This window comes from Rousettus aegyptiacus, unplaced genomic scaffold, assembly GCF_014176215.1.
Source record: "Rousettus aegyptiacus isolate mRouAeg1 unplaced genomic scaffold, mRouAeg1.p scaffold_m13_p_2, whole genome shotgun sequence".
NCBI classification, from domain to species: Eukaryota; Metazoa; Chordata; class Mammalia; order Chiroptera; family Pteropodidae; genus Rousettus; species Rousettus aegyptiacus.
The window spans coordinates 175,070,626-175,096,901 of record NW_023416295.1 but is presented as its reverse complement, the minus strand read 5'-3'; the positions used below and the strand labels follow the sequence as shown (position 1 = coordinate 175,096,901).

General features: G+C 65.6%; 1 protein-coding gene across 2 annotated transcripts in view; it reads left to right on the top strand.

Moving 5' to 3' along the window:
• The first annotated feature begins 415 nt into the window (after window positions 1-415).
• WNT7B (Wnt family member 7B) overlaps window positions 416-26,276 on the top strand; it is a 48,562-nt gene continuing 22,701 nt past the window's right edge. Inside the window, exons 1-2 of one of the 2 annotated variants that reach the window (XM_016135704.2) lie at window positions 416-858; window positions 24,850-25,076. In XM_016135704.2, the coding sequence (XP_015991190.1) occupies window positions 788-858; window positions 24,850-25,076 (298 nt within the window). In that variant the 5' untranslated portion in view covers window positions 416-787. Of the gene's footprint in view, window positions 859-4,980; window positions 5,182-24,849; window positions 25,077-26,276 lie in introns of those variants that run through there. The other variant, XM_016135703.2, reaches the window with a different exon arrangement.

Sequence of the window (26,276 nt, the reverse complement as noted above, 5' to 3'; positions counted from 1 at the left end):
GAGGCCGAGTGGCCACCAGGACCTGTGCTATCCGTCCCCCGCCCCCCACCTCCCACCCCCACGGGCTCAGACGAGCCGCCAGCCCCTCCGCAGGTGTCTCTTCGGAGCCGCACCCTCCCCCCCGCACCCCCCTCTACGCACCCAATCGCCAAGCCCCCGCCCAGTCCCGGCAGGACGAACGGAAGGGAGCCGGCCTGGGGAGGGGGGTTCGGGGGGTGGATGCGTCTGTGTGTCACCGGGGAGGGAGGAGAAAAGGGAGGGCAGAGCTGGGGAGCGAGGGAGAGAGAGCGCGCGGCGAGCGAGGAGGGCGGGCGGGAGGCGGATCCTCCTACCTGGGGCGCGCTCGCTCGCTCGCAGCTCGCTTGCCGGGGCCGCGAGTCACCTGGGGAGGCCGACAAGTGCGGACACATTGGCTGCCGCAGCGCTCGGCGAGGCGCGCACGGCCCCAGGCGGCTGCGCCCAGTGGAGGCTGCGCCCGCCTGGCCGCTGCGCTCGGGCCCGGGCCCCCGCCGGCGCTCGTGGGGCCCCGCGGTCGCTCAGCCGGGCTCCGAGGTTGCGGCCCCCAGCCCAGGTCACTCCCCCAGGCGCACGCGGCGGCGGCGGCGGCGGCGCCCGGGGCTCACCATGGTGGCAGCGCGCGCCGAGTGCCTGCGCGTCGCCTGCCGCCCAAGCCGCAGCGCCGGCTGAGAGCCGTCCGCCGAGGACCCCCGCCGCTGCCTGTTCCCCGCCTGGCCCGCGCGTCCCCTCCGGCCGCCGCTGTCTATGGCGCAGCCCCCCTCCCTGGATCATGCACAGAAACTTTCGCAAGTGGATTTTTTACGTGTTTCTCTGCTTTGGCGTCCTCTACGTGAAGCTCGGGTGAGTATCCCCGTGGCCAGGGGCCGCCGCCGGGGGTCGAGGCCGCGGGTGGGAGCCGCCTGCAGGGGTTCCGCGCAGGAACGTGGGCACCGGAGGGGGCCATGGGCAGCTCTCGAGGATCCGGGGCTGGCCTGTGTGCTGGACCCTCGCCCAAGCTGGGCAAAGACGCAGCCGAGTCCCCGAGCGGCGGGTTCTCCCGAGGGGCGCCCAGCCCAGGGCTAGAGGCGGGACAGCGGGGCGCGCAGGCTGCCGCGGGCAGGCTCGCGGGGAGCGGGGAGCGTGCCCGGCGCGTACTTTCACCTGTTTGGGCTCCAGGCCCCGGGGGTGGGACGCGCCTTCCCTCCCCCGGGCTGCGCTGGGCGCTGAGCCCGGGCCGAGAGCTCGCTGCCCGGAGGGCGCGCCGGGGAGGGGGGCGGGGGGCGTCGGGCGGCCGGGGAGGCTCGGGAGGCCTGGGCGGGCGGGGGGCGCGCACCCCAGGCGCGAGCGCGCACGCCCGGGCTCCCGCCACGGCCCTTCGTCTCTATCCATCACCCGGACGTGTTGAAATTACCTTGACAACTCGTCCGGCTGGCTCGGGATGGGCCGCGCGGCCGACCCGGCCGCCTCGGGCTCGGTACGGGCCCCGCGCCCCCAACCTCCCGAGTTCCCAGGCCCGGCCCCCTCTCGCCGCACTCCCCCTGGCGCGGCCCGGGCGGGCGCCCGGCGGGCCGCGCTCGCAGCAGTAGCTGCTCCGAGTCGTATTTCCACATTCCTGAACCTAGCCGAGTCCTTACCTGTTGAGCTGCGATCTCCTTTAGACAGAATCTGTCTCGGCCTCACTCGAAGTGGGGGTGGAGGGGGCGGTGTGACCATGAGGGGGTGCGGTGCACCTCGTCGGGGGCGCCCACGGTTCCCCGTCTGACCGCGCCCTGCGCGCCTACTGTGTGCGGCTAGCGGCTGGAGGCAGGCCGCTCCCGGCCGCGGGCAAAGGCGGCGAACCGCCCGGCCCGGTGCCGCCAGTGGAGACGCGGCTTCCCAGGCGGAGAGGTAGAAGCTTCGTTTGAGAATCATTTCATCCATCGTCCCCACGCCGTACACAGATGGAGAAACCGAGGCCAGTGGCTGCAGCGGCAGGGCCGGAAGCCCCCTGTCTCAGCCTCGGTTCTGCAGGCCCGGCCGCCTGGCGCGTGTGCAGCGGCTGGTGGCTCTGTTTATTATGGGCCTGTGTGTAGGCCGTGTCCCTGGGTGTTTGTTTATGGGAGGTGAGGGTGCGTGCGTCCAGTCTGCTGGCAGTGGGGTTGGCCGGTGGGGAGGGAGGCCCTGTTTTCTGGGCTCTCCAGCACCTCCTGAGCTGACTCCTCCTGTGTTCGCCACAGTAGTCCACTTAAGGAGGCTTTCTCTGCTACCTAGTTCCCAGTACTGAGGCCATGTTTCCCCCTGACACTCTGGAATTAAGTGTCCGCATTCCTCCTGTTTTAAGAATTAGGATACTCAAGTCACTTGTCCCCAGGAGTAAATGGCAGAGTGTGACGGGAGCTGGCTCTGGTCTCCACCACTGACCACTCCTCCCAGCACGAGCGCCTAACAGGAGTCATCTGAGAGCTATCCCCCTTCCCCCGCCCCGGCTTGCAGGAGGAGCTCTACCCCCGACTCCCCACCTCCAGGCCGCACAGGAGCTGGAGTTGGTGCCCAGCCCAGACTTCCAGGGCTGGCTCCAGGGCTTGGAGGTCTGAATGACTGGGGACGGTAACTTCCTCTCACCACGAGGGTCCCCACCTGCACTTCCCGCTTCAAGTGAGACTGCTGCTCTGGCCATCCCGAGCAGGGAGAGCCCAGACAGTGGGACCCGGCCCGTGTGCCCAGGCACCTGCATCAGCCTCTCTGGGGATTCCTGAGAGAGCTGGGTGGCGTTCCTGGCACTGCCATCTGCCCCCACCGAGGGGCCCTGGGAGGGGAGCTTCTCCCCCTGGCATGCCCCGTTAAGCATATGCTCTCTCAGTCCTGGGGAGAGAGTAGAAAATGAGATCTCCACAACACCCCCGCGGAGCCACCACGGGACCTGCTGAGGCGAGGGCGCTCGGCCCCTGACGCCAGCACAGCCCCTGCCCGCCAGCGTGGGAGTGAAGGGTCCTGCTTTCTCCGCAATCCGTCTTGGCTGTACAAGGCAGGGAGCAGGGGGTGGCTGGGCCCAGATGTGATTTAAGGGGTTAAATGACCTTGGAGCGCAGTGAGGTTGAGGACGGGATTCAGGTGGTCAGGCCCCCCCCCCACACTCACCTAGTGGCCTTGGGTGAGCTCTTTAACCTCCCAGCTCACCTTTCTTCTGGGGGGAAATAGGGGAATGGTAGCGCCTCCTTCACTGGCGCTGTGAAGGTTAGTCCCAGGGGCTTTAGCCCCGGAGGGCTTTGGCCCCAGGGTTGGGGCGGCGTCCCATAAACACCTGTGCGCACCAGTCAAGCCTTTCTTATTGTTAATAACCGGGATACCACAGCTGCTGCAGGCACTCCGGAGACGCCTCCAGAGAGTATATTCTGGGGCTCAGGACTCCGAGGACTTGGGATTTTAGGGCCACCAAAGCCCCAACCCAAATGTCAGAGACTGTGTGTGCTGGGAGACATTTCGTGATCACAGCCCAGCGGCCCACACTGTGCACAGGCAGCCCCCCCCCACATGCGCCCCTCAGCCAGTGCAGATGTGCAGCCCCTGGGGGGTGAGAACTCTGTCCTCACAACCCCTATGGGGATTGGGGTCCCAAGACCAGATGTGTCTTGGATTTTGAGCAATTTGAAAACAAACGACTTTGGAGAGTCACAGTTCCTCACTTGAGGACTGATCAGCCTCCGTCCGAGGTCCAGCCCTGGAGGAGGCCAAGCCAGGGCGGGCGGGGGCAGCCGTCAGGAGTCTGGGCACATTCTCACCCTGGAACCGGGGTCACGAAGTGCCAGGACCAACCCTGCTCCATGCCGGCCTCCTGCCTTTGGAGCCAGGAGAGGCAGAGGGGCCTGAGAGCCCTGGACCCCGAGGAATGAAGGGGTAGAGGCAGCCCCTCCTCGTGGATGCTTGGTCTCCAGGCCAGGTCAGAAGCCAGGAAATCCACTCCCCCGGGACCAAGACCTCTGTTTTCCTGTCATCGTCCCTGCTTTGTGCCTTTGCCCCAGCGTAAGGGGTCTACGCTGCATCTAGAGGGACATTCGTGTGTAGCTAGGCTTGGCAGACAATAGGAAGTGGAACTCAAAACCTGTGTTTCTGGCCTTTTAAAAAAAAATCACTGGAAGAGGATTGCTCTGAAAAGTGTGTCCTTGTGGCTCTGCTCCTCCCCACACTTACCCCAAGCAACCAGCCCCTCGAAGGAGAGCAAAAGAAGCGAGGTGGGGAAGCCAGAGCTGGCAGCTCTGTGCACCTGTTGGGGGTGCGTTCCCTCTGTCGGCCTCTCCAGACTCAGAGGCAGGACCCTGCAGAGATACCAGTGCGCATGTGCGCAGGTGAGCCTTGCCAGGCTGGGCCGGGTTGGCCATGGCAGTGAGCGCGTGCGACCCACAGCCAGCTTCGCCAAACCCAGGGGCGCACGCAGGCAGAGGCGCAGCGCACACAGTGCATCTGTGCGCACACACCTGCGCCCTCACAGACGCGCCCACGCTCCCGCGGGCACACACAGGCGCATGCAGGCACATGCATGCACACGAGATCACGTTGCGGAGCACAGCACCGCAGAGGAGCGCACGCCCCCGCACGGCTGTCCCGCGGTGCTCCCCCAAGGTACAACTTCCAGAGCAGGCCAGAGCTGTGCGGCTCGCTGGAGTTGCGGGTAGGGGTCCGAGCCAAGGCGGTTTGGGCAAGCCCTGGGGGCGGCTCCCGCCGCGCGCTCGGGTCAGCCTCCCCTTTAAAAAACCCGCCCGCGGAGGAGGCGGATGTAAGGGCGGCGCGGCCAATGGCAGCTGCGCGCCTCGGGAGACTTGCAGACGTGAGCCAGAGCGAGTGACAGAGCCGGTTCCGACGGATCGACGGACGGAGGGCCAGACGGCGGCCGAGGCTCACTCGCTGCCCCCCTACCAGCCCCCCGCCCAGCGCTCCAGCCGCAGCGCGATGCGCGGCCCCGGCGGCGGGGCACTGGCGAGTACTGCGCCAGGACCCGCGCGCCCGGGTCCCTAGCGCCCCGTGCCGCCGCCCTACCTCGGGAAGGGCCGCGGAAACCCGGGCCTCGGCGGGCTCAGGCGCCCTGCCCGCGGGGCCCGGCCAGCCCTGCCGGGAGTGGCGGCCCACCATGCTCCTGCTGTCGCCGCGCAGCGCGCTCCTCTCCGTCTACTGCCCGCAGATCTTTCTCATCTTGTCCAGCGGCAGCTACCTGTGAGTCCCGCGGACGGCACGTGGGGTGGGCGGGCGGCGGGGTCCCTCCCCGGCCTTCCGCTGGAGCCCGGCGGGCAGGGAACGCGGCGGTGAAGTCCCTGGGCGGGGCGCCGGGCGTCCGGCGCGCGCGGGAGCCGGGGTACTTTGGGTTGCCTCGCCGGCCTAAGCCGCTAAGGTGGAGGACCTGGAGGAAGCCTCCGCAGTGAGAAGTTCCAGCTTTGGGGTCAGAGAAAAGGTAGCTCGCGGGAGGCCTGACCGCTCCACAAAGACCAGGCTGCGCGCACCGAGCGCGAAGGCCGGAGGGCGCGCGGGCGGCGCGGAGATTCCTTGCGCGTCCCAGCTGAGTCCTGGACCAGCGGGATCCCCTTCCTTATTTATATAAATCCACGCGGCCCGCATGGCTGTGCGACATTTGAGAGAGCCGCACGCACGTACCAGCTCCCCCGAATACACATTGGTACACACGTGCACGCTGCGCCCCACCGGACAGCGCCCAAGCTGTCCTGCGAGGTCGCTGCGGCTTCTCGTGCCTTCCTGCCGCGCTGGGCCGCCTGGCCCTTGCCCTGGCCGAATCCTCACCTGGGGCGAGGGGGCGCGCAGTGCGGGCCTGCGGCCGGCCGAGGTGCGTCTGGACCTTGCGGCCAGGGCAGCGCGGGAGCGTGGGCGCGCGTGTGCGTCCGCCCGGCTGCGCCTGCCGGGCTCCGTGCAGCTACCGGCAGGGCCCGGCCCGGCCCGGCCCAGCGAGCCGAGGGGGCGCGTCAGCGCAGCGGTGGCTTCGCCGGATTCCTAATGGGACGCATATGCTCTGGCCTCCGATTTAAAAAGAAGTTTGATTTATGGAACCGCCGTTTGGGGGAATTTAAGCTGGATGCTACTGATTAAACCTCAGAGCCAGCTCTCCCTCCCCTTCTCTCCTCCCTTCCCCCTCCCCCTCTTTTACACGCGGGCCACGTCCGGGGTCGCCTAACGCGGCCAGAGGGGGCAGCCGCTGCCTTCCCGCTCCCTGCGCCACCCCGTCCCCCTCCCCCCGCGCGGCCGTAGTCGTAATAAATCGCCGCGCCCCCACCCCCTTTTAATAGAGACGCAGCCAATTTCTCCTCCAGCTCCTAGGAAATTACTATCCTACCAGTTTTCCTTCTATAAATAGTCGCGCATCTTGAAACAAAAGTTCGCAACCACAGCCAGATGCTGCGAGGCCCGCGGTTTCCCGGGCTGTGGGACATAATTACAAGGTCCCAGCGCAGAGAGCGCTCCAGGCCCGGCGGGCAGCCCCGGCTGCGGAGGCATCGCCTGGGGCGGGGGGTGTGGGGGGGGGGCGGTGAGGCAGGCTGCCCCGGGCAGGGCTCGGGGCGGGTGGGGACCGCCTGATCACTGGGGACTCGGGCTAGGGAAGAGAGTCCTGCTTCTGGTGTCCCTCCTGGGAAATGGGTCAGCCCAGGGGGGCCTTGGAATCCCAGCCTCCAGTTCTCAGAGGTCGGAGGCGGAGATCGGGAACCTCCCCCTCCCCAGAATCGCAATCTCATGGCTTGCTGGAGAATCCGCAGCTACTCTGCTTAATAAATCATTTTCGGAGCCAGCTGCCTGAGGGTTGGGGAGGTGTCCAGGGGTGGGAAACCTGGGGTCCTGGGGGGGTGGTTTGGAGTGAGAATCTGCGGGAGAAGGTGGGCAAAGGGCTCAGGAGCTGGTGAGAGCGGGGAGCCAAGGCCGCAACTGAGGGGCTCTGGGGCGGGCGGTGGCCAGCATACCTCTGTAAAGCCCAGTTTTGGAGAGGTTGGTCCCCCAAATCTGGGCCTGTCGTGATTACCATCTGTGCCCACACAGGCTTCCTTCCTGTGTGCTGCCAGCTTTGTTGGCAGAATTCTCCTAAGACAGTAGCTTTCCCGAAGGTTCGTGGGCCAATGCTGGGGTCCGGAGTGGGTGACTGAAGCATCAGTCAGACTCTGCGGGCCCCCCCCTTCGGCAACCCCGCCTTCCAGCCAGCACAGCCTGACCTGCAGCCCCAGGGGGAAGAAAGTGCTGATGCCAGCCTTTCCTGAGCAGAGAGAACTCAGCCGTTCCCAGGAGCAAGGGAGGGAGGCCCCAGGCGTCTCTGGGGCTTCCCTGCCCTGTTTGGGTGGGCGCAGGCCAGATGCGTGAGATGCCATAGGAAGGACAGGGACTGGGTGATGTGAATGAAAGTGTGCACGATGAGGCGACCCTCTATGTCCACCGAGCTGATGCCCAAAGGCGGCGGAGGCAGCCGGTGCACAAGCGCTTTGAGAACTGCCAGAGTCCATGGCTGGCCCACCTCAGCACCCCAGGAATGCGTAAGGAGGCCGGCCCTGCAGGATCTGAGGATACCCGGGGCAGGAGGGGCCCTGGGTGGAGGCTTTTTCTGCTCCAGAGAACTTTCCAGAAGGCATCCCATTGCCGGGATCCCAGACACTGGCGGACAGTTGATCCTTTCCCTTTCATCTGGGCTGCTCTCCCAGCTCCCCGTCCTGGGCTGTGGTCCGTGCACAGCGAATCCCAGATGCATGCCTGGGCCCCTGCCACTGATCGGGTCCGACGTGTGTGCTGGCCTGGAAGGGCTCTGAGCTCGCCTGATGCTGAGCCCGGCCAGCTGGGCTGGTACGCGGCAGCTCTGGCCAGCTGTACCCTCCTCTGCTCCTCTGTTGTGAGAGCAGAGGCTCCCAGGGCCGGTGGGTGTCAGCGAGGGCCCCAGGGAGGGCAGGTGGGGGGGCGCGGGCCAAGAGGAGGGCCTGCGGTGCCAGGTCAGCCGGTATGGGGGCCTGGCTGAGGCCTTGTGCCAGGACCAGGCTGGCCTCCCGTCCTGGGCAGGTCCCTTCCGGTCTTGGCCTCCCTCTCTCAGATGTGGGGGTTGGCTGCAATGGTCCCCCCAGGTCTTCCGGTGCGAGCCTCTCATGGTGACCGCCCGCTCTGGGGAGCTGAGTGAGTCATGGGTGACAGGGCGGTTACTCACCGACCACCTGGCTGTGGGGGGTGGGGGGCACTCACCACTGCTCAGCCAAGGCTGGGCCTCTTCCCGGCTCCGCTGCTGTGGCTTTATTGGTCGTGTCCACCGCAGCTCCAGAAGCCCTGTGGGCATGACCCCGGCGGAGGGGGGCTGAATCAGGCCGACTCCTATGGCATCGCTGCCCACGTGGGGGCAGAATGGGGTCGCTGGCTCAGGCGCGGACAGGTCACCCTTGGGAGGAGCAGCTCCCAGCCTGGAGGCCTGTTTCTGTCCGGATTTGGGAACAGCTCTGCTGTGTGGCCTCAGGCAGGTCCATGGGCCTCTCTGGGCCTCGGTCTCCTCGTCGGTCACTCAGGGTGGAGAGCCTTGCTCTGCAGACTCAGATCAGGCCCACGTGCCCTCAGGGTCTGAAAGCATGAGCAGCTCTGGGGGGGGGGGGTGTGTGCATATAGGGGGCGGGGTAAAGCCAGGGAAGCCGACAAACCTCAGCACCCAAAGGACCCGCAGCACAAGTTGTAAGAAGTCAGTGACATGTACGTGACCCTTGTCAACCACTAGTTGAAGGGGGACTGGTGCATTCTGGGAAGGACTCCTTTCAACCCTCTGTGTGTGGGGAAGGGTGCTCGGCATGAGAAGGAGGGTCCTCGAAGGCTGCCTCCGGGGCCACAGTGGGCTCTGCAGCTGTGTAGTGAGGCCCGTGGAGCGGCCAGTTTTCTAGTCCGCTTTCCCGTGAGTCCTCGTGAGGCCCAGGGGCCCGGTGATGACCCAGATCCAGGGGTCCCATCCCCACTCCTCTTGTTTCTTGGGTGCATCCTGTAACCTTAGCTGCGTCCTCTGTACAGAGGGATTATGGGAACTCAAATCTAGAGCGGGTGTGAGAATTCAACAGGCAGGTTTAGAGACATCTCGGCTGGGTTTCTGGTACACGGTAAGTGCTCAGGAGAGGGGGTCGTTCTCAGCTATTAGGGGCAGGGAGGCTGGCTCCCAGTGACATGGGGAGGCCCAATGGCTGTGTCTGCTCGGGGGAGAGTGATGAACTCTCCAGGGTGTCTCAGACGGCTTCTCGGAGGAGGTGACCCCCAGATGGGGTTTTGAAGGGTGGATAGGAGTTGCCCAGACGAAACAGCATGAGAGAAAATGTCAGGAGGAGCAACCCTCATTGTCAGACCCACTCGCCCAGGTTCCTTTGGAGGGAGCCCCACAGCGTCTTGCTGAATCGGGCGGACCGAACCCCGGGGTTCAGCAGACAGGCCCGGTCCCGAGGCGAACAGTCCTCTGGCTCTAGAACCAGCTCCACTGCCACCTCTGAGGGGGAGTGCTCCCTGTGGTGGCCCAATGGAGAGGAGAAGCCCAGGGCCTCTGGGGCCCCGGGGGCGGGGTGGTCCAGGCAGCTGGAGGAGGCACCCTGGGGCGAGGAGCTCTCCAGGAAGGGAGAGAGTGTTTGAGGGCCTGATGTCACATTGTTCCTGCATTTGCTTCCCCTGGGGACATGGTGGCCACAGGCCTAGCAAGTCATGCTCCCTGCCCTTGCCTCCTGCACCCCAGCCATGTCCCCGAGAGCCTCACGCAGCCTGCGGAGAGCCCAGAACCCCAGCTGGGGTCTGGACCGATGCTCCGGGTAGACTCCGAGGGAGGTGGCAGGGGAAGGGCTGGGGCGGGATAGAGGTCTTGCCTGGGGGACCCAGTCACCCTAGGTCAGTTCACAGTCTGGGGGACCCAGATCAGCCTGTGCTGCCTGCACCAGTCCCCGAGCCCCCCGGGGCCTGTCTCCCCCTGGGGCAGGGGAGGGGCTTTCGCTGGCTCCCCTGAGGCCTCCGTTTTTGGTGGCCCCTTGGTCCAGCTTAGATAGGACTCATCCCCCCTCCCCACTCCTCTAGGAGGGGACAGGAGGCTGGGCGCCCTCCCTTGTCAGATGAAACCCCAGGCCTGGGCTCGCTCAGCCTGATGAAAGGGTCATTGTGTGGCGCAGGCCGCCCGCTGGCCAAGGACAAAACCACCGTTTGTCCTCCTTCCCTGGCGAGGGCTGGGGCCTCCCCTCGGGCTGGCCGGCGGGGTGGGGGTGGGCACAGGTGCGCTCCCTCTTCCCTTTCCCCATCCTCCCTGTCTCCATCACAGAGCTGCTCCATTGCCGAGACCCCCTCCCGGTCCTGCCCCTCACCCAGGGCGTCCTCACCCTGAGTGGGGAGCTCAAGGCTCGACCCAGGCCTGCTCTTGGCAGGGAGGCAGTGAGCTCCCCAGCCTCAGAGGTGTGCAAGCAGATGCAGGAGTAAGGGCCGGGGATGCTGGGGAAGGGCCTTGCCTGGAAGGGATCCAGCACTCGGGGCGCTCTGCTCCAGCGGCCGTGTGTGTGGTCGGCCCACTGCATGGATGAGGGTGCCGAGGCCTCGAGGAGGTGGTCCCCGCCTCAGGCTGGAGCAGGTGGCCTCTGAGGCCCTGGGGATGCCACGAAGGGCTCTGTCTGAGGCTGTGAGTGGAAGACACTACAATTCTGCAGACCTCAAGTAGCCACTGCCACGCAGCTGCCCAGGGTGGGACCAGGGAGGACGCCGCCCTGCCCAGCAAGCAGGTCCCCAGCAGCAGCCACGGTCTGGGAGAGGCGGAGTCAGCACCCCACCCCCAGGACACCTGTGGGCCTCCATCGCATTTCTGGATGGTGCCCCACCCATGGCTGTCCCTGCTCCCCACCCTTCTCCAGGGGCCTCCCAGGCCAGAGGCTGTGCTGGGAGCTGCAAATGGCCAGGCCCCCTGCAGGGAAGGAGCCCAGGGACGAGGGTGGGTGGTGCCTGGGCTCACCCTCCCCGTAGCAGGCGTGGGTGCTGCCATGGTGCCCAGGGGGTCAAAGCCGAGACTTAGGCCCTTGCTGTCCGAGTGGTAAAACAAATTTAAAAACCTTTTTGAATGAGAATTTTTTCAAAACACATGATCTGTCCCCCAGGCTCTCAACTGGGGAACACAGGGCTTTGCATTCCACTTCTGGAGGACTCAGGTCCCCCTGGAAAGGCCTTCTCTCGTGGGACTGGCCGCGCGCACCAGCTGGGGTCTGATTTGACTGTTTCCTCTCTGGCTGCCAGGACAGGTGGGCTAAGCAAGGACCACCCACGTGGAGTAGGGTGCGTGCCGGTCAGTGACGCTGCTCTAATCATGCACCCATTTTGGTCAGTGATGCTCTAATCACGCTCACGCAGGCTGAACCCAGACGCGAACCTGCATCCGTGTGGCTCTTGGGTCCTCGCTGCCTCTTGGTGTCCTGCCGATGTGGGTCTCTACCTCTAGGCAACTCCATGGCCCTCTAACTCACCGCCTGTAACCTCACCTCGTCTGGAAAGCATATCTTCCAGCTGATGAGCATTGTGTTGACGGGGAGGCTCGAGGAGGTAGCCCCAGCTTGTGATCTCTATCGGGTCATACATACGCTGTGGCTTTGCGGCAGCCTCGGAGGCCACCCGCCCCTTTTCTGGACCTCAGTTTCTCCATCCGGGTGATGGGCCTAGATGCTTTCGGGACGCTCCCCTCCTCCCCTTCCCACCGGCCCTCCCCACCTCTCTGAGACTGCTCCTCACACGGCGACACCTATGGCCACCCCTGGGCCAGGCGAACGCGACGGGCCGTGTGTGCAGGTGACCCTGGGCGGCACCCCTCCTTCCTTTCCCGTCATTTATACAAAGCCCTGTGCTACCCACGCCCCAGCCCCTAACCCGTCTGCAGTGAGAATGGACCTGGGAAGACCCCTCATGGAAGATAACCTCTGACTTCGTCCTAAGGAATGTGCTGGATTGAAGAATGGTGTTTTGGGCACAGGGATGACTGTGCGCGTGGGCCGGGGTGCGGCGGTGGGCAGCAGCTTGTCACAGTGGGGAGTGTGGGGGGGTGAGGTCGGAGGCGTGGCAGGCCCGTGCCCAGGCCTGGGAGCCGCGGGAGGGAAGGTTTTAAGCCCTGGGCATGGGATGGACAACGGGAGACGGGAAGAGGCTGGTCCTGTCGCTGGCCTCGGATGGCCGGGGCTGCAGGGAGGGGTGGTTTCCCAGAGGCGGGGGCTGCGAGGCTGGCGGGGGCAGGGGGCAGGAGAAGAGCATCGTCAGCACGAGGGCCGCGCAAGGCCAGGCCTGTGGCCATGAGATCGGATGCTGCCATCCCCCCGGGCACCCGGCACGGTGCCTGGCATTTACCTGGTGCCCGGTTCACCTGTGCTGGATGGTCAGGATGCGGCTCACGTGTCTGGGGCCCAGGGAGGCCCACCGCCTCGGTCAGGGCCCCCTGCCCAGTGGTAGCAGAGGCCTCCAGGTCCAGGTGTGCCGGCCCCCAGTGGGCGTAGGTGGGCACAGGGGTGGGCTGGGGGACTGGATGACTCCCCGACCCGGGTCTTCCCCAGGTGTCTTCACTGTTGGGGGGAGTGCTGGGAATTTCCAGGTGCTGCTGACACCCCTCCCCCCCCCCCGGAAGGAGCCGGACCCATCACCCTGCTGCCCTCAGCTTCCTCGGGCCCGTTCTGTGTGCCCATCCGTCCACCTCGGGCCCTGCAGAGGGCTGACATGGTTGCTTGGCCACACCCATGGACCACGTAACCGTCACTGCCTGGCAGGGTCATCTCCTTGCCTTGGTGGCATCGTCCTGGGGGTGGAGCATGGTGTCTGGCATGCCTAGGTCCACAGGGTGACCTCCCTGAGCCTCAGGCCTATGGAATAGGCTGGGGGCCAAGCAGCTAGCCCCATAAGGATGCCTAGGGCACGTGCCTTGGCCTGGGGTGGCAGGGCTAGGAGTTCAGGGCTGGCCGGGCACCCTGGTGTCGTGGGAGCCCTGGGCAGGGAGTAAGCAGCCTCTGACTCACTGTCCCCAGGAGCTCAGAGCACATGGGGCCACTGGGCTCATCACCTAGGGCATGGGGACCCAGGGGCAACGGCCCTGGAAATGCCGGCGGGGGTGGCAGTCGTCAGTGTCTCAGGGCCACAGGGCCAGTGCCCGGCCGAGGGCCGTGAGCTGCCCGAGAGCCACCCCTGTCCTTCCTCTCAGACCCCACCTGGCCGGCCACGTGACTGGGCTGGGCAGGGCTGCACTCCGGGGCGCCAGGAGTGTGGGGGGTGGACACACGCCCAGCCTCTGGCTCCCTTGTTTCCTTTCCAGGGACCCTGGGTCCGGGCAGGGCGTGAGGCGTGATGACACCATCCGCTAGGGAAATCCTCCCCATTGTCTGGCTTCCACCCCTGGCCTGGGCATCGCGGGGCTCCTGCTGCCCCCAGGGGGCCCGCCACCATATGCCCCTCCCAGAGAGGTGCGGGGAGCCAGGGTTCGCAGCCAAGGGTGAGTGTGAGCCCGGGGCGACCCTTGGCTCCCCGTCAGGCTTCCTTCCAGGGTGGAGATTCCTGCAGGGGGCGGAGGCGGGAGGAGCCGGGGAGGTGGGGGAGGCGGAGGCCTCAGGCCTCGCAGGCAGTGGGAGGGTGTTGAGGAGACAGACAGCCCGGCCTGTGGAGCCGGAGCCGGGAGGTGGGAGGGAGACCCGGGGCCTGGCCCCGCTCCTGGCTCTGATACCGAACCCCTGCCAGGTGGTTGCGTGGCCTTGGGTGAGATGCCGCTCCTCTCCTCCAAGTGGGGGCTGGCGTGAAAGTCAGGGGCTGCGCTCAGGCCGCCTCCGGCCGGGTCCTGGGGCCCCGAGCCAGGCCGGTGTTCTGAGGGTGCCGCACCCAGCAAACTCCCCACGTCGTTCGGGGCATCGCGGCCGGGATGGCGAGGGGGTAGAGCGCCCTGCACTACGAGGCGTCTGAGCCGAGGCAGTTGGCTGGGCAGGTCCTGGTGGCCCGAGGATTCTCAGAAGCAGCAGCCCAGGTCAGTGGGCTCCTCGAACAGCGAGGTGGGTGGTGAGGGAGCTCTGCCCCGCGGGTCGGGGCCCAGAGGGGGTTCCCAGCTGTGAGGCCAGCACAGGGCAGGACCACAGAACTGGGGGCAAGGCAGGGAGGCTGGCCGGAAATGGGCCTTGGGCCTGGGCGTGCTCTGCGATGCTACGAGGCCCAGGCGGGCTCCACCCTTATCTGTTCCTGGAAAGGGGACCGTCCAGGATGCTGGCCTGAGTCCCTGGGCCAGGAGCTCGGCCCTGCCCTGCAGTCGGCACAGAGGTGACTGACTGCTCATTGTCCATTGCCTGTAGGGGCTTGGCCCCTACACCTGCCGCTCAGCCCATGTCCAGAGTAGCCAGGAAGGCTGAGGCCCTGGCTGACCCATGAGGTGCCCAGACTCCCAGCCTGGCCGCAGGCCAGCGGGGCCTGCCAGCTTCCTCCCACCTGTTCCGCCCGCCTGTCCGTTCACCCGTCTGTCCTGAGGTTTCAGGTTGGCATCCTGGCCACCCAGGCCTGCAAGGCGCCCCCGCGTCCGACAGATCTGGGGCTTCGGGGCCAAGGCCAAGGCCAGGGCTGAGGGGCTCGTTCCTGCTCGGGCCTCGGTTTGCTGTGCAGCCTCAGGAACAGTGGTACCCCTAGGCACTGTGTCCTCGACTGTACCAGGGAAGTCAGGAGGAAAGTCAGAGATGAGGCCTCAGGAAGGTCCCAAGCTCAACAAGGGTTAGGAAGTGTGGCCATGGCCTGGACAGACAGGTGGTGCTGAACCTCAGCCCCCAGCGGCCTCCTCAGGAGCCTGGCAGAGACGCAGCAGTGCTGGGAAGACAGAGGAGAGCCTCGGGCAGGCTTCCTGGAGGAGGAGGCACCAGCCGGGGCCTGGAATCTTGCCTGGCTGCTGGAGGGGGCAGGATGCCTCTGGAGGGAGAATCACTAGTCCAGTGTGGCCTGAACCCAGGCATGTCACGATGGCTCCTGAAGGCCCAGCGTAAGTCTAGAAGTTTCCGAGGCGAGAGGTCAATGTCTTGGGGTCACAGTGACTGGTGAGGTTCTGATTTCACAGGTTTGGCGATGCGAGGGCCATGCGTCCCCTGCGCCCCCTTAGTCGCAAGCTCGCTGTGACCCCGTTCATGGGTGAGGAGGGCGCCCGGCCGCGCTCGCCCGCCTCTGAGGGCCTCAGCCCTGCCCAAGACCCCCTGCTCGCTGCCTGCTCCCTCCCGGGCCGCCTGGTTTCTCTCCAGGGTGGGGTCCCAGGATGCCAGGCCAGGAATGCCAGCTATGTGGGGCGGGCGGGCGGGCGGCTGCCCGCCGGGGGCGCGAGGGAGCATGCGGACACTGAGCTCTCTTCCCGGGGAACACCGCGGGCGGCAGCGGAGCGGTGGCCTGGAAAGGCCGCAGCAGGCGGCAGCCTCGGCGCGGGGAGCCGGCCCGCGGGGGACCCACCCGCAAGCCGGGGCTGCTCCCCGCCTGGACGGATGAGCAAACTGAGGCTCACGGGGGCCAGTGAGAGTCAGCGGCCAAGCAGAAGTCAAACACAGGACCCTAAACCCCAGAGAACCCTTGTTAGGATACAGCTTCAGGTACCTGGATGGTTACAGCAGCCTCTCACTCCACAGACGGGAAACTGAGGCTGGGGGGAGGGCAGGGAGGGGCAGAGGGACGGCCGCCTTGCCCAGCGGGGACCCTGCCCCCCTCCAGGCCTCTCTGTGCCTCCTCTGGGGACGCCCTCGTCCCTGCCCGTGGCCCACGAAGCCCCCTCTGGGTGTTCTCTCTCAGCCCACCCTGGAGAGCCGCCCCTGGGGGTGCCGCTCAGGAAGCTGGTCTGTCTGGCCTGTCCCACCCCTGAGAGTGTAGGCCCTGTGTCAGGGCAGGTGAGGGGACAGGTCCGATGGCCACGGTGGGCTGCAGCCAGGCCTGCCCTGCACGCACGCTGCCCTCCCCTCACTCCTCTGGCTCCACTGGGCCCAGCACAGTAGAGGGAGAAGCCCTTTGCCAAAAGAGGGCTGATTGTCCCTCAGATGAGAAAACGGAGGCAGCTCGGGGTGGCCTTTCTGAGGTCCGGGGATGTCCCCAGGCTCCATGCCCTCCACCGAGCTGGGTCTAGAACCCCAGCAGGGGAATGCGGTGAGGAGAGAAGAGCAGAGGAAGGACGGGGGGCCCCGGAGCCACCTGGCTCTCATGCCAGCCGCGTCCAGCTCCGACCCACTGTGGTCCCTTCCAGTTCCATCCCACAGAGGAGGGCTTCAGGGACCCGCCTCGTGCCAAGCTCCGGCACTGTGACCTGGGGGGTCTGCAGAGTGGCCCTACACCTGGATGACATTCTTATCCTCACTTGACAGGCAGGAACACTGAGGCCATCATCACGCTGCCTCATGAGACCCTGCGGGGCTGCAGAGCCAGCATGTGTGGCTGGAACGTTCTGGGCCAACCGCCGCGCACCTGCAGGAGAGGCTGGCAGGACGTGGCCTTGGGTGGGCGTGAGGGCCAGGTGCTGCCTTCTCAGGTATTTGCCGAGTTACTTCCTGGACAAGTGGACCCAGGCTCGCCTCCCCGGCTGATCACAGATAATTAGAACATTCTTCGAATATTTTGCTGGAAGATGCCCGAGAAGGAAGAATTACAAAGCGCCTCGGGCCGGGAGCGTGGGCTGAAGGGGCTCTGGGCAGCTGGGCAGCCAGGGTTGAGGCCAGGGCTGGGGACTTGGAGGGAGGCTGGGGATCTGGTCCAACTCGGCCAGCTTGTCCCCACCTCTCAGAGAGCTGGGGCTGTGGTGGGGGCTCCCGGCCGAGGCCAGCTCAGGGCCCTGCTGGGTGCTGGGAACATTGTGGATCCCTGCCCTGGGGAGCCCACTGCAGGAAGTGGGGACCGACCCTGCCCCAGGTGGCATTAAGAGAAGCCTGAGGCTGTCCGGCACAGAGCCTGGCTGCCTGGGGCCTCCCCGAGGAGGGTCCCTGCAGTGGGGACAGCAGTGGGTCTGGGAGGAGGGCACGTCTCGGGAAGGTAAACCCTGGGGCAAAAGTGTGGGCCAGAACCCAGAGTGATGTGGGAGACGAGGCTGTGTCTGTGACCAATCTCGTGACTGACGCCCACAGCCCGACAGCTCAGGCCTGGGGCCACCGTCCTGCTGGTGTGGGGGAGGAGCAGGCTGGGGGTGGGCAGCGTGGCCCGGAGGGCAGAGGGGGCTGGGCGGGCTGCTTTCCCGGGGGCGCTACATGGCAGGGGCCGCCACCATCCAGAAACCCCGGGGGGGGGGGGGTGGCGGCTGCCTTAGAACCGGAGCCCGGTCCAGAGCGAGGGCTCAGAGGGGAGCCGGGGCCAGGCGCCGGGGGTCCCCAGGGGGTGGGGCCGCTCATCCCCCGCTGGGGCCTCTCTCTCCTGGGCTGTGGTTTGTGGGGTCAGCTGTTGGGGAACCTGTAGGAGAAACGAGTTGCTGAGGTGAAGGTGCCTGGCTCCGGGGGCCCCCCACATCCGCGGCCATAGGTCGAGTGCTCAAGCCTCGGGGCCTGAGGGGCTGTTCTGTCACGTGGTCCTGGGCTGGCAACGACACCCCTCACTGGCAACGCTGGCGATCAGCGCCCTACTGAGGACACTTGGGGGTGGCTTTGTCCCTGTCGGCCGTCACCCTCCCCACCTCCTGCCACTGAAGCTGCGGGGCCCCCAGAGGGGGAGCTGACGCTGTCTCAACCGTACCCAGTAACATGGGAATAAAAGTCGTTTTGTATCGGTCGGCCTGTCACAGTCCAAGTGAAAATGGGGAGTGCGGCCTGCCTGCTGGCCCCCCGCCCGGCCGAGGGTGCCCCGGCTGCAGCATCCTGCCCTCTGCACAAGCGGGGTCCCCGCCCCTGCCAGGGCCCCCCCCAGATGTGTCTGAGCTGTCTCCACACTCGCCCGCCACGTTCCTTCCATGGTTCCACGGCGACCCCCTGCCAGACAGCACGGCACGAGACCGGGCCCGGGCCGGCCTGTCCGGGGAGGGGCCGCGACGCGACTCCTGGCCTGAGGGACTCCTTCCAGCCCGGCGCCAGTCGGGGCCTCCTTCAAGAGCCCCCCAGGGGTACCCTCCTTCAGTGCGGCTCAGCCCCAAATGTAGCCTTCTGCCCCTAGGGACCCATGGGGGAGGATGGCTCCTCAGGTGGACAAGTGCCCACTCCCCCGACTGTCTGAGGCACTGGCGGTCTGGGGGCTGGAGGTGTGGGTCCCTCCCTCCCTTCCCGAGCTGCTCGGCAGGTGGCCGGACCTCTCTGGACCTCTGGTCCCCGTTCTGAAGGGCTAATGAAGATGGCGACAGGAAGCAGAATCGCCTCCCCGGCCCGCTGCGGGGACCGTCACTCGGAGCACCCACTCTGCCTCGACCCCTGAGGGCTCTGAAGAGCCGGTGGGTGTGGGTGAGACGCCTGGCTGTGGGGGGCAGCTGCGTCCTGAGAGGGGGAGAGGTGCTGCACACGTAGACGGGGCGACAGGCCGGGTCTCGTCCCGGCCGTGGTGACACGCCGGCTCCCGTGTCCGGCCCCTCTGGCCCTCCGGGTCTCCGACCGGAAGCCGCCTCCGATGTCTGCGCGGAGGACTCGGGCCTTGGCACGGCTGGGGCCTGGCCTAATGTAGGCCTCAGCCCGAGCTCTGTCCCCTCGGAGCCTCAGGCAGCCCCGGGAGGGCCTGGCCGCACTGGCGGGCCCGGCTCCGCGGGGCGGAGGGGCGGTCAGCAGCCGGGCTGGTCCCGAGTGCCCAGCGGGCACAGGCTGAGGCAGGAGGGCACTTCCTGTCACGGCCCCACCCGTGAAGGGCCCCCCGACCCCTGCAGCCGCCGGGGCCTCCCGTCCCCGTCCTCACTGCCCTGCAGTTGCTACACAGCCTGTGTCCTTGATTCGGGGTTTGCAGAGACCGAGGGCCTGGTGGGGACAGGCCGGCCACACCTGTGGATGGTGTCCAGGCAGGGGTGAGGGTGGGCAGGTGGGCATTGCCTGGAGGACCGGGCTGGGAATGCCTTCTGATTCTGGGGTGTCCGAGCCTAGGTTTAGGCTGCACTCCCGCTCTGCCTGGAAGGGGTGGCCGGCCCAGCCCCCCGGAGACCCCCGCAGGCCCAGGCCCAGGCAAGGCGCACGGCTAAGACTTTATGTTCGTCTTTCATCTCTCAGGTATACTTTATTTTGCTTTTTTGTAAGAGAGCTTGGCCTTTACCGTCCTTGTCTTATCCTGCCGGCCCTGTAAATTTGTGTGTCATAAACTTTTACTTCTTTGTTGAGGTAAAACTTACATAAAGTAAGTGTGGGAACCTCGAGAGGATAGTCCGACACCTTTTCATATATGTGGATACTGGTATGACCCCTGCCCAGCCAAGGATAGAGAACATTCTGGAACCCCGCAGGCTCCCGGGGCCGGCTCCCATGAGTGCGTCCCACCCGTGGGTGACTCTCGTGACTGGAGGGCGGTTTTGCCCGTGGACGTGTGTCGCCGGCCGGCTCTTCCCCTGCTGCTGTGCCCGCCACTGTGTGAACGTCCATAATCTGTCACTCTCCTGGGACGGACACCTGGGCGGTGGTCCCCAGCCTGCTGGGGACGTGCGCGCACGTCCACGTCTCCCTGGGCGTGTGGACGTCGGCGTGAAAGCCTGGGCGGAGGACAGCGGTGAAGCCACGGGGTGGGGCGGTGGCCGCACAGACGCCCGCGGGCTTCGGGGCTGCCAGTGTGGGCACTGGTGCCCCGATGGACCCCGCCGGTCCCCGACCCCCTCGGGGAGCTGGGTCCTGGGGGCTCAGCGAGTGAGGGCCGGTAATGGGCCCCCAGTCTCAGACCTCGGAGGCTGGCGAAGGCCACCAGCGGTGACCTGTCACCACGGGCCGGAAGGGCTCTGTGCGCGCCCTGCCCTCCTCCCGGAGCAGCGTCGGGTATCAGGCCGGTTATCCATCCCATTTCACAGATGGGGAAGCTGAGGCATGGACCGGGTAAGAGGCTTGCCTGAGGTCTCCCAGCTGAGAGGCAGAGCTGGGGCTCCGGCCAAGCTCGTGTTCCTCACCCTGCCCCACGGGGCTGCCGGCTGGGTAGGCTGGTGCCTGGCTAAGGCCACGGCGGAGGTGGCACCCGCTTCCGCACCCGTCCGTTGCCCGGCGGTGGTCATGGAGCCCCTCAGCTGACTGGAGCGCCCTCGTCCCCTCGGGACGGCTCTGGCAGAACACCTTTCCATCTTCCTGTTGTCCAGGGGCAGCCCCCGCCCCCCGCCTCAATGCCCAGTGCGAGCCCAGTGCCAGGCCCTCTGCTGGCCTCCGCGTCCTCTGGTCTGAGACCAGACGCCCTGTCCACAGTCCCCGGGGACGAGGCGGGAGCTTCTTGTCCACAGGGCCCGGAACCCCTTCTCCGAGCTCCCCGCTGGGGACTGGCCCGGGCCGGGGGTGAGGGGAGTTCCCAGATCTTCAGCCTTGCCCACTCTCCCTGGCATCGTGCCTGTGTCCTGGGGCCCCTGGACAGCCCGGGCAGGGGGAGGGGTGGCCCCCAAGCAGCATCTCCCCTGGAAAACGTCAGCAACTGAAACACGAGCACCCCGCCACGCAGAACCTCCCCGCCAGCCTCTCCCCAGGCACCCGGGCGGGCAGCTGTGGGCCAGGAAGCTGCCCAGAGGCTCTTCCCACTTCGGGGTGAGAGCCGGGCGACCCCCGGTGGCGGGGCGGCTCGGTGAGAGTGCCGTAGCATGCCCTCACCCCCAAACGGCCAGCTACCCCAGGACCCGCCTCTGGTCCGCCAGAGCACCAGTTACCGAGTGACGTGTGTTTATCCCTTTCCCCACTCGGAAGGTTTTCTAATGAAGGCCAAGCTGGTCGCCCATATCAGCGGCCCCCTCCCCTCCAGGGGAAGGAAGAGCGTGGGCAAGTCCTGGGGTGTGGCGAGGCCCCGGCGCGGGGGAGGGGAGGGCAAGGCGGGAGACACCACCTTCCCCGGCCTCAATCGCCAGCAGCAGAAGTGTCCGGAAACCTGGCCGAGTTAGTGGGTGACTGTGAGCAGCGGAAGGATGCAAGCCGGGTTCTGAGAGTGACGAGTGGGCCCGGGTTCCCGCTCCTGGCCACCTTCTCGAATTCGTTGTGCACCTACTGTGTGCCACACTCTGAGCCTCAGCGCTGCCTCCCCTGACTGCCGGAAGCAAGAGACGGGGCTCCGAGCCTGGCTGTGTGGCCTCGGGCGGGTTCCCGAGCCTCTCTGAGCTCCAGTCTGCACACCCCTAACGTGGGCGTAGCAACGTTTACCTTTCCAGGTAGGACCAAGGTCCCGCAGAGGCTAGTTGTCCAAGGTCGGTGTTCAGTGGGGGGAGAATTTAATATCCTCAGGGGGAAGATCCCTGCATCCTAAGGAAGACAATTTTGAAATTATTTCTGAACAATGAACCGTATCTGATCATTTATGCTCCCCGGGCACCAAATGCAGTGCGACTTGCCCTCCATACCCGTATTTCACCTGTAACCTACACACCGGCAGTCCGGGGGCTCCTGTTCCCCTACCCCGTCAGCCCCCCACCCCCTGAGAAGCATACAGCGGGTACAAGCAGGTGTCAGCTGGGCAGGGCCCATCTCGTCTCCTTCCCCCAATCCCCTATGGCCAGGGTGTAGAAGTCCTGTGTATAGACAGAATTTTTTAAAATCGTGGTTAAAATACACATAACATAAAATTCACCACGACTGGTTTAGAGTCAGTGTCATTTAGCACATTCACAGTGCTGTGTAACCACCGCCCTGATCTAGTTCCAGAACTTCTTCCTCACCCCAGATGGAGATTCCATGCCTCTTAAGCAGGCACGCCCCCTCCCCCATCTCCTTCTCCCAGCTTCCCCTCCTCCGGCACCCACCAGTCTACTTCCTGTCTCTGCGGATTTGCCTTCGCTGGGCATTTCACACAGGATGTGGTTTTTTTGCGTCTGGCTCCTTTCACTTGGCATCCATGTCGCAGGGGACTGGACTTCAGTCCTTTTCAGGGCTGAATAGTATTCCACGGTCTGGATGGACCACATTCTGTTCATTCATTCATCCGTCGATGGACTTTTGTGTTGTTTCTTTGTTTTGGTGACGACAAACCCTGTCCTCCGTCCTTTTGGATACATACCGAGGAGTGGAGTTGCTGGGTCCTGCGGTCATTCGATGTGGAACTCTTTGAAGAACTTCCCAACCTCTCCGCGGGGGCGGCACCCCTTCTCGTTGCCACCAGCAGTGCGCGAGGGTCCCCGGCTCCCCACCTCTCACTGACATGCTGCTTCCCGTGGTCTGAGCGTGCCCACCCCCGCGGGTGCGCATGACGTGAGACTCTGTTCACCTCCTCCTCGGCTATTTGTACGTCTTCTTTGGAGAAATGTCTATTCGAGTCCTTTGTCCATTGTCGAATTGGATTGTCTTCTTGTGCCTGCGCCGCAGGGACTCTTTCAGATACGACCCCTGAGTACTTCATCATTGGTTCATTCGTTCGCCAGTTCCGCGAACATCCTGTTCAGCGGCCCGGGCCAGCCCCCAAGGTGCCAGAGTCAGCTCAGACTGGGCGCTGCCCTCGAGGCGTTCGAGGTCTGGTGGGGAAGCCGGGCATGGAGGCAATGACCGTGAGGCCGGAGGTGAGGTCGGTACTGCGGGTCCTCAGTGCCTAGGGCTGAGGGGTTTGAGCCCTGTGGGGCTTGCACTTGGCCCTGGAAGAGAAGCAGCTTTTGTCAGACAGAGAAAGCGGGGGAGAATGGCATCCCGGGCAGAGGGACCAGCACAAGCATCGGTGGCAGGGGGCGTCAGGGGCCAGGTCCCAGGGGGCCTCCGCTTCTGGGCAAAGGAGCCTTCGAGCAGGGGAGTGACAGTCACGCCTGGGCGCGGGCGGCGGGGCTGGGCAGCCTGCTGCAGGCGGGACACCTGGGCTGCAATGCTCCGTTTCATCTCCCAACATCCGCCCAGGTCCCGCTGCGATCGCCCCGGTCACACCCTGTTTGTCCAGACCGCTGCCCCCAGCCGGGGTTCGTGCCCCGGGCAGTGGGGCTCTGCAGCCCGAGCCCGCGGGGATGGGCTGCGTGCGAGCAGGGTCCGGGACCGAAGCGGGCTCTGACCTGTGGCCTGGAGGCTGGTGCCCGGCAGGGTTCCCATCCATCTCATTTCCCCGGGTCGGTTTTCTGCGCATCTACAATTACTCCGGGCTGAATTCCCCAGATTCCAGCCCGCTCCCTGCCCCACCCGGCCAGATGCGCTTCCTCCATGCCAGCCTCCGAGTTCCTGCCCATTGTGCCCGTGGGAGACCTGGGGGGTCCTGGGCAGATTAGCGGGCAGGGCGGGCGGGCCACGGGGATTGAGTGTCGGTCGGGCATCCTGCTCACAGCATATGCTGTGGGCTCACACCACACGGGGACTTTCCCAGCTGGCTGTGGGTGCCCGGCCGCCCTGGAAAAACACTGGCTTGTTTCTCTTAAGAAAGGGACTGGCAGGCGGTGCGTAGAAGGAGGCAACTCCCCAGTGCAGGGGGCCAGGGCCATGGGCGTCAGCTCTGGGGAGCCCCTCGGCGTCTCCCGTGCTCCCGCCCTTGGCCCCTCACCGAGCAGGCCCGCCTGTGGCTTGGGAGCCAGGTGCGGTTTTGAAACCCAGCCGGCGCACCCGCCTCCTTCCACCTCGCTGTCCCTTCTCGTCCAGGTGCTTACAACCAACCGATGCCGCTTCCTTGGGAAACAGGAGGCGGTGCCTCACATGACCTGGCAGTTCCACCCCTGGGCACTGCCCCAGAGAGCTGGGAACGGGGATTCAGACGCAGTCTCGTCCGCACGTGTTCCTAGCAGCTCCGTTCGCAGCAGCCAGGAACAACCCAGAGGTCCATCACTGATAAACGGATGAACGGAATGTGGTTTCTCCCGACAGTGGAATAGTAGTCGCCCTTGAAAAAGGACGAAGTCCTGACACGCGCTGGCAAACGTCGCGCTAAGTGAAAGGAGCCAGACACGAGAGGTCGCGTGGCGCACGATTCTGTCCGTATGAGACATCCAGTGTAGGCAAGGCCACGGGGGGCCGGGGAGGGAGGACGAGGGGCGAGTGCCAAGGGCTTTCTTTTCAGGATGGTGACAGCGTCTTGGAACCCGGTGGAGGGGGTGGTTGCACGAGGCTGTGTTTGTACTAAGTGCCGGGAGGATAATTAAAAGGCACCTTCGGGGGACTGCTCTGGGGACGAAGGCTGCGGTAAAGCGCCCCGCCTGCCGAGCCCAGCGCACAGTAGGTGCTCAATTCACGTCGGGGCCTGTTCCCTGCCACCCGGAAATGAATGAACAATGACGGCAGTAGTTCAGCCTTTCTCCCTGCTCTGAGCCTGTGTCATGGTGGTGATGACGGAGGCAGAGGTGTTTTACACCCGCATTTCACAGTTTTGAGGCTCAGAGAGGCAGAGTGCTTTTCTGAGGTCAGTCACAAGCTTTAGCTGGAGCCAGGACCCAGTGGGCTTGGCTCCCAGCCTGGCCACCCACTCAGCAGCCAGCCTGGCTAGATGCCCCCCCCCCCCCGGGGAGCCAGGTCTTTGGCGATGGGAGTGGGGGTTTGCTGCTGGGGGCAGGTGCTCACAGTCCCGAGTCGATGGCTGTCGAAGCCCCAAACGGTCTGGGTTTCTGATTCAGAGGCGTGCAGAGCCATGGTTCTTGCATTCATGGGACTTGCAACTCCCCAGATCACACCTGATCTGTGGGACTTGGGGTTTCATGTCTTGCACTCCTGCGGTCCCTGCGGTTTCAAGGTCGAGAGGGCACAGGTGTGTGCGCGTTTTCGAGCTAGGGTCACAAGCGCGGGTCCGTGGAAAGTGGCCCCTCGAGGGCAGGTCTCTTTCCTGGTGGTGGACGCCTGGAACACGCTCGCTTCCGGAGAGCCGGGCGCAGAGGGCCCTGCCCAGCCAGCTCACCTCTCGGTGTCTCGTCCCTCTTCGCAGAGCGCTGTCGTCTGTCGTGGCCCTGGGAGCCAACATCATCTGCAACAAGATTCCGGGCCTGGCCCCGCGGCAGCGTGCCATCTGCCAGAGCCGGCCCGATGCCATCATCGTGATCGGGGAGGGGGCGCAGATGGGCATCAACGAGTGCCAGTACCAGTTCCGCTTCGGACGCTGGAACTGCTCTGCTCTCGGTGAGAAGACTGTCTTCGGGCAGGAGCTCCGAGTAGGTAAGGGCGCCTCTGGGCTCGTGGGGACCATGCCACCTGGGCTTGTGGGGCACGGGGCCTGGCCTCCTGCCTGCCCGCCGGAGGCCGGGCTGGGCCGGGCCCCCCACGCTTGCTGCTGTGTGCCGCCTTCACTGGCCGGTTTTTTTGCCATAGTGTTTCCACACTCCTGGTCTGTGCCCTGGGGCTTGGGCACCTGGGAACCCAGGGACACCCAGACCTGGCCTGGCCCTCCGGGGCTCTGCCGAGTCTGGAACAAGGGCGGTGGCAATGGGAGCCAGCCCGTGTGGGTGGACGAGGGTCGTTGCTCTGGGCTGTGGGGCCGGGGGATGCCATCTTGGCATGGACGTGAGCCGGGCAGGCTGGTGGTGTCCAGTACGGTGCAGGTTAGAGGCGCGCGCCCTGCTGCTGAGCTGTGTATGTGCCCCGGACCTTTGTCCCTCTGTGTTTCCAAGCCGTATCTGGAAACGGGATGACAGCAGTGGTTTCCGCATGGGGCTGTTGGGGGGCTCGATGCCCGGCCCACAGGAAGTTCCGTGTAAATGTTGCCACGATGCCGCGAGTGGCGGAGGGTCCAGGCAGAGGGGACGGCGTGAGCAGCCGTGTGAGGGCTGCGGCGACATGCCCCGTGTGGGAGCACGGAGGAGCGCGGCAGCTGGGGGCGGGCGGGCAGGGTGTGCAGGTGCCGTTGGACGGGGCAAGGGGTGTAACCTCCAACGCTATGGGTGGCGGCAGCCACCGCAGCTCATCAGGCAGAGTGGCGAGGCCTCTGCTGGCCGTGCCCCCCGTACTGCGTGCTGTCCCCAGGCCACAAGCCACGTCCCTGTGTCCTCATGGCCCTGGGGAGGCTCCATTGTGCCCATTGTACAGGCAAGGAGACTGGGGCCCGGGGAGGGGCTCAAAGGGAAAAGCGCATCTCCCGGAGTCCGACCTGGACTCGAATCCAGCTGTGTGAGCTTGGGCATGGCCCTCGGGGCTGCTCGGGGCCTCGGTTTCCCCGTTTACAGCATGAGCTCTGCGTGAGCAGGGCCCCCACCTCTCCCAGGGCCCGCGTGCAGTGGGTGCTCCGGAAACGGCTGTTGAACGAGCGATGGTGAGACTAGTCGCACACCCCGCCCCTCCAGGCCCTCGTGAGGGTCAGACGGGGGAGAGTGATAAGTCGGGGTGCAGTGCCGGGCAGGCAGGGGGTGCCCTGTTATTTTA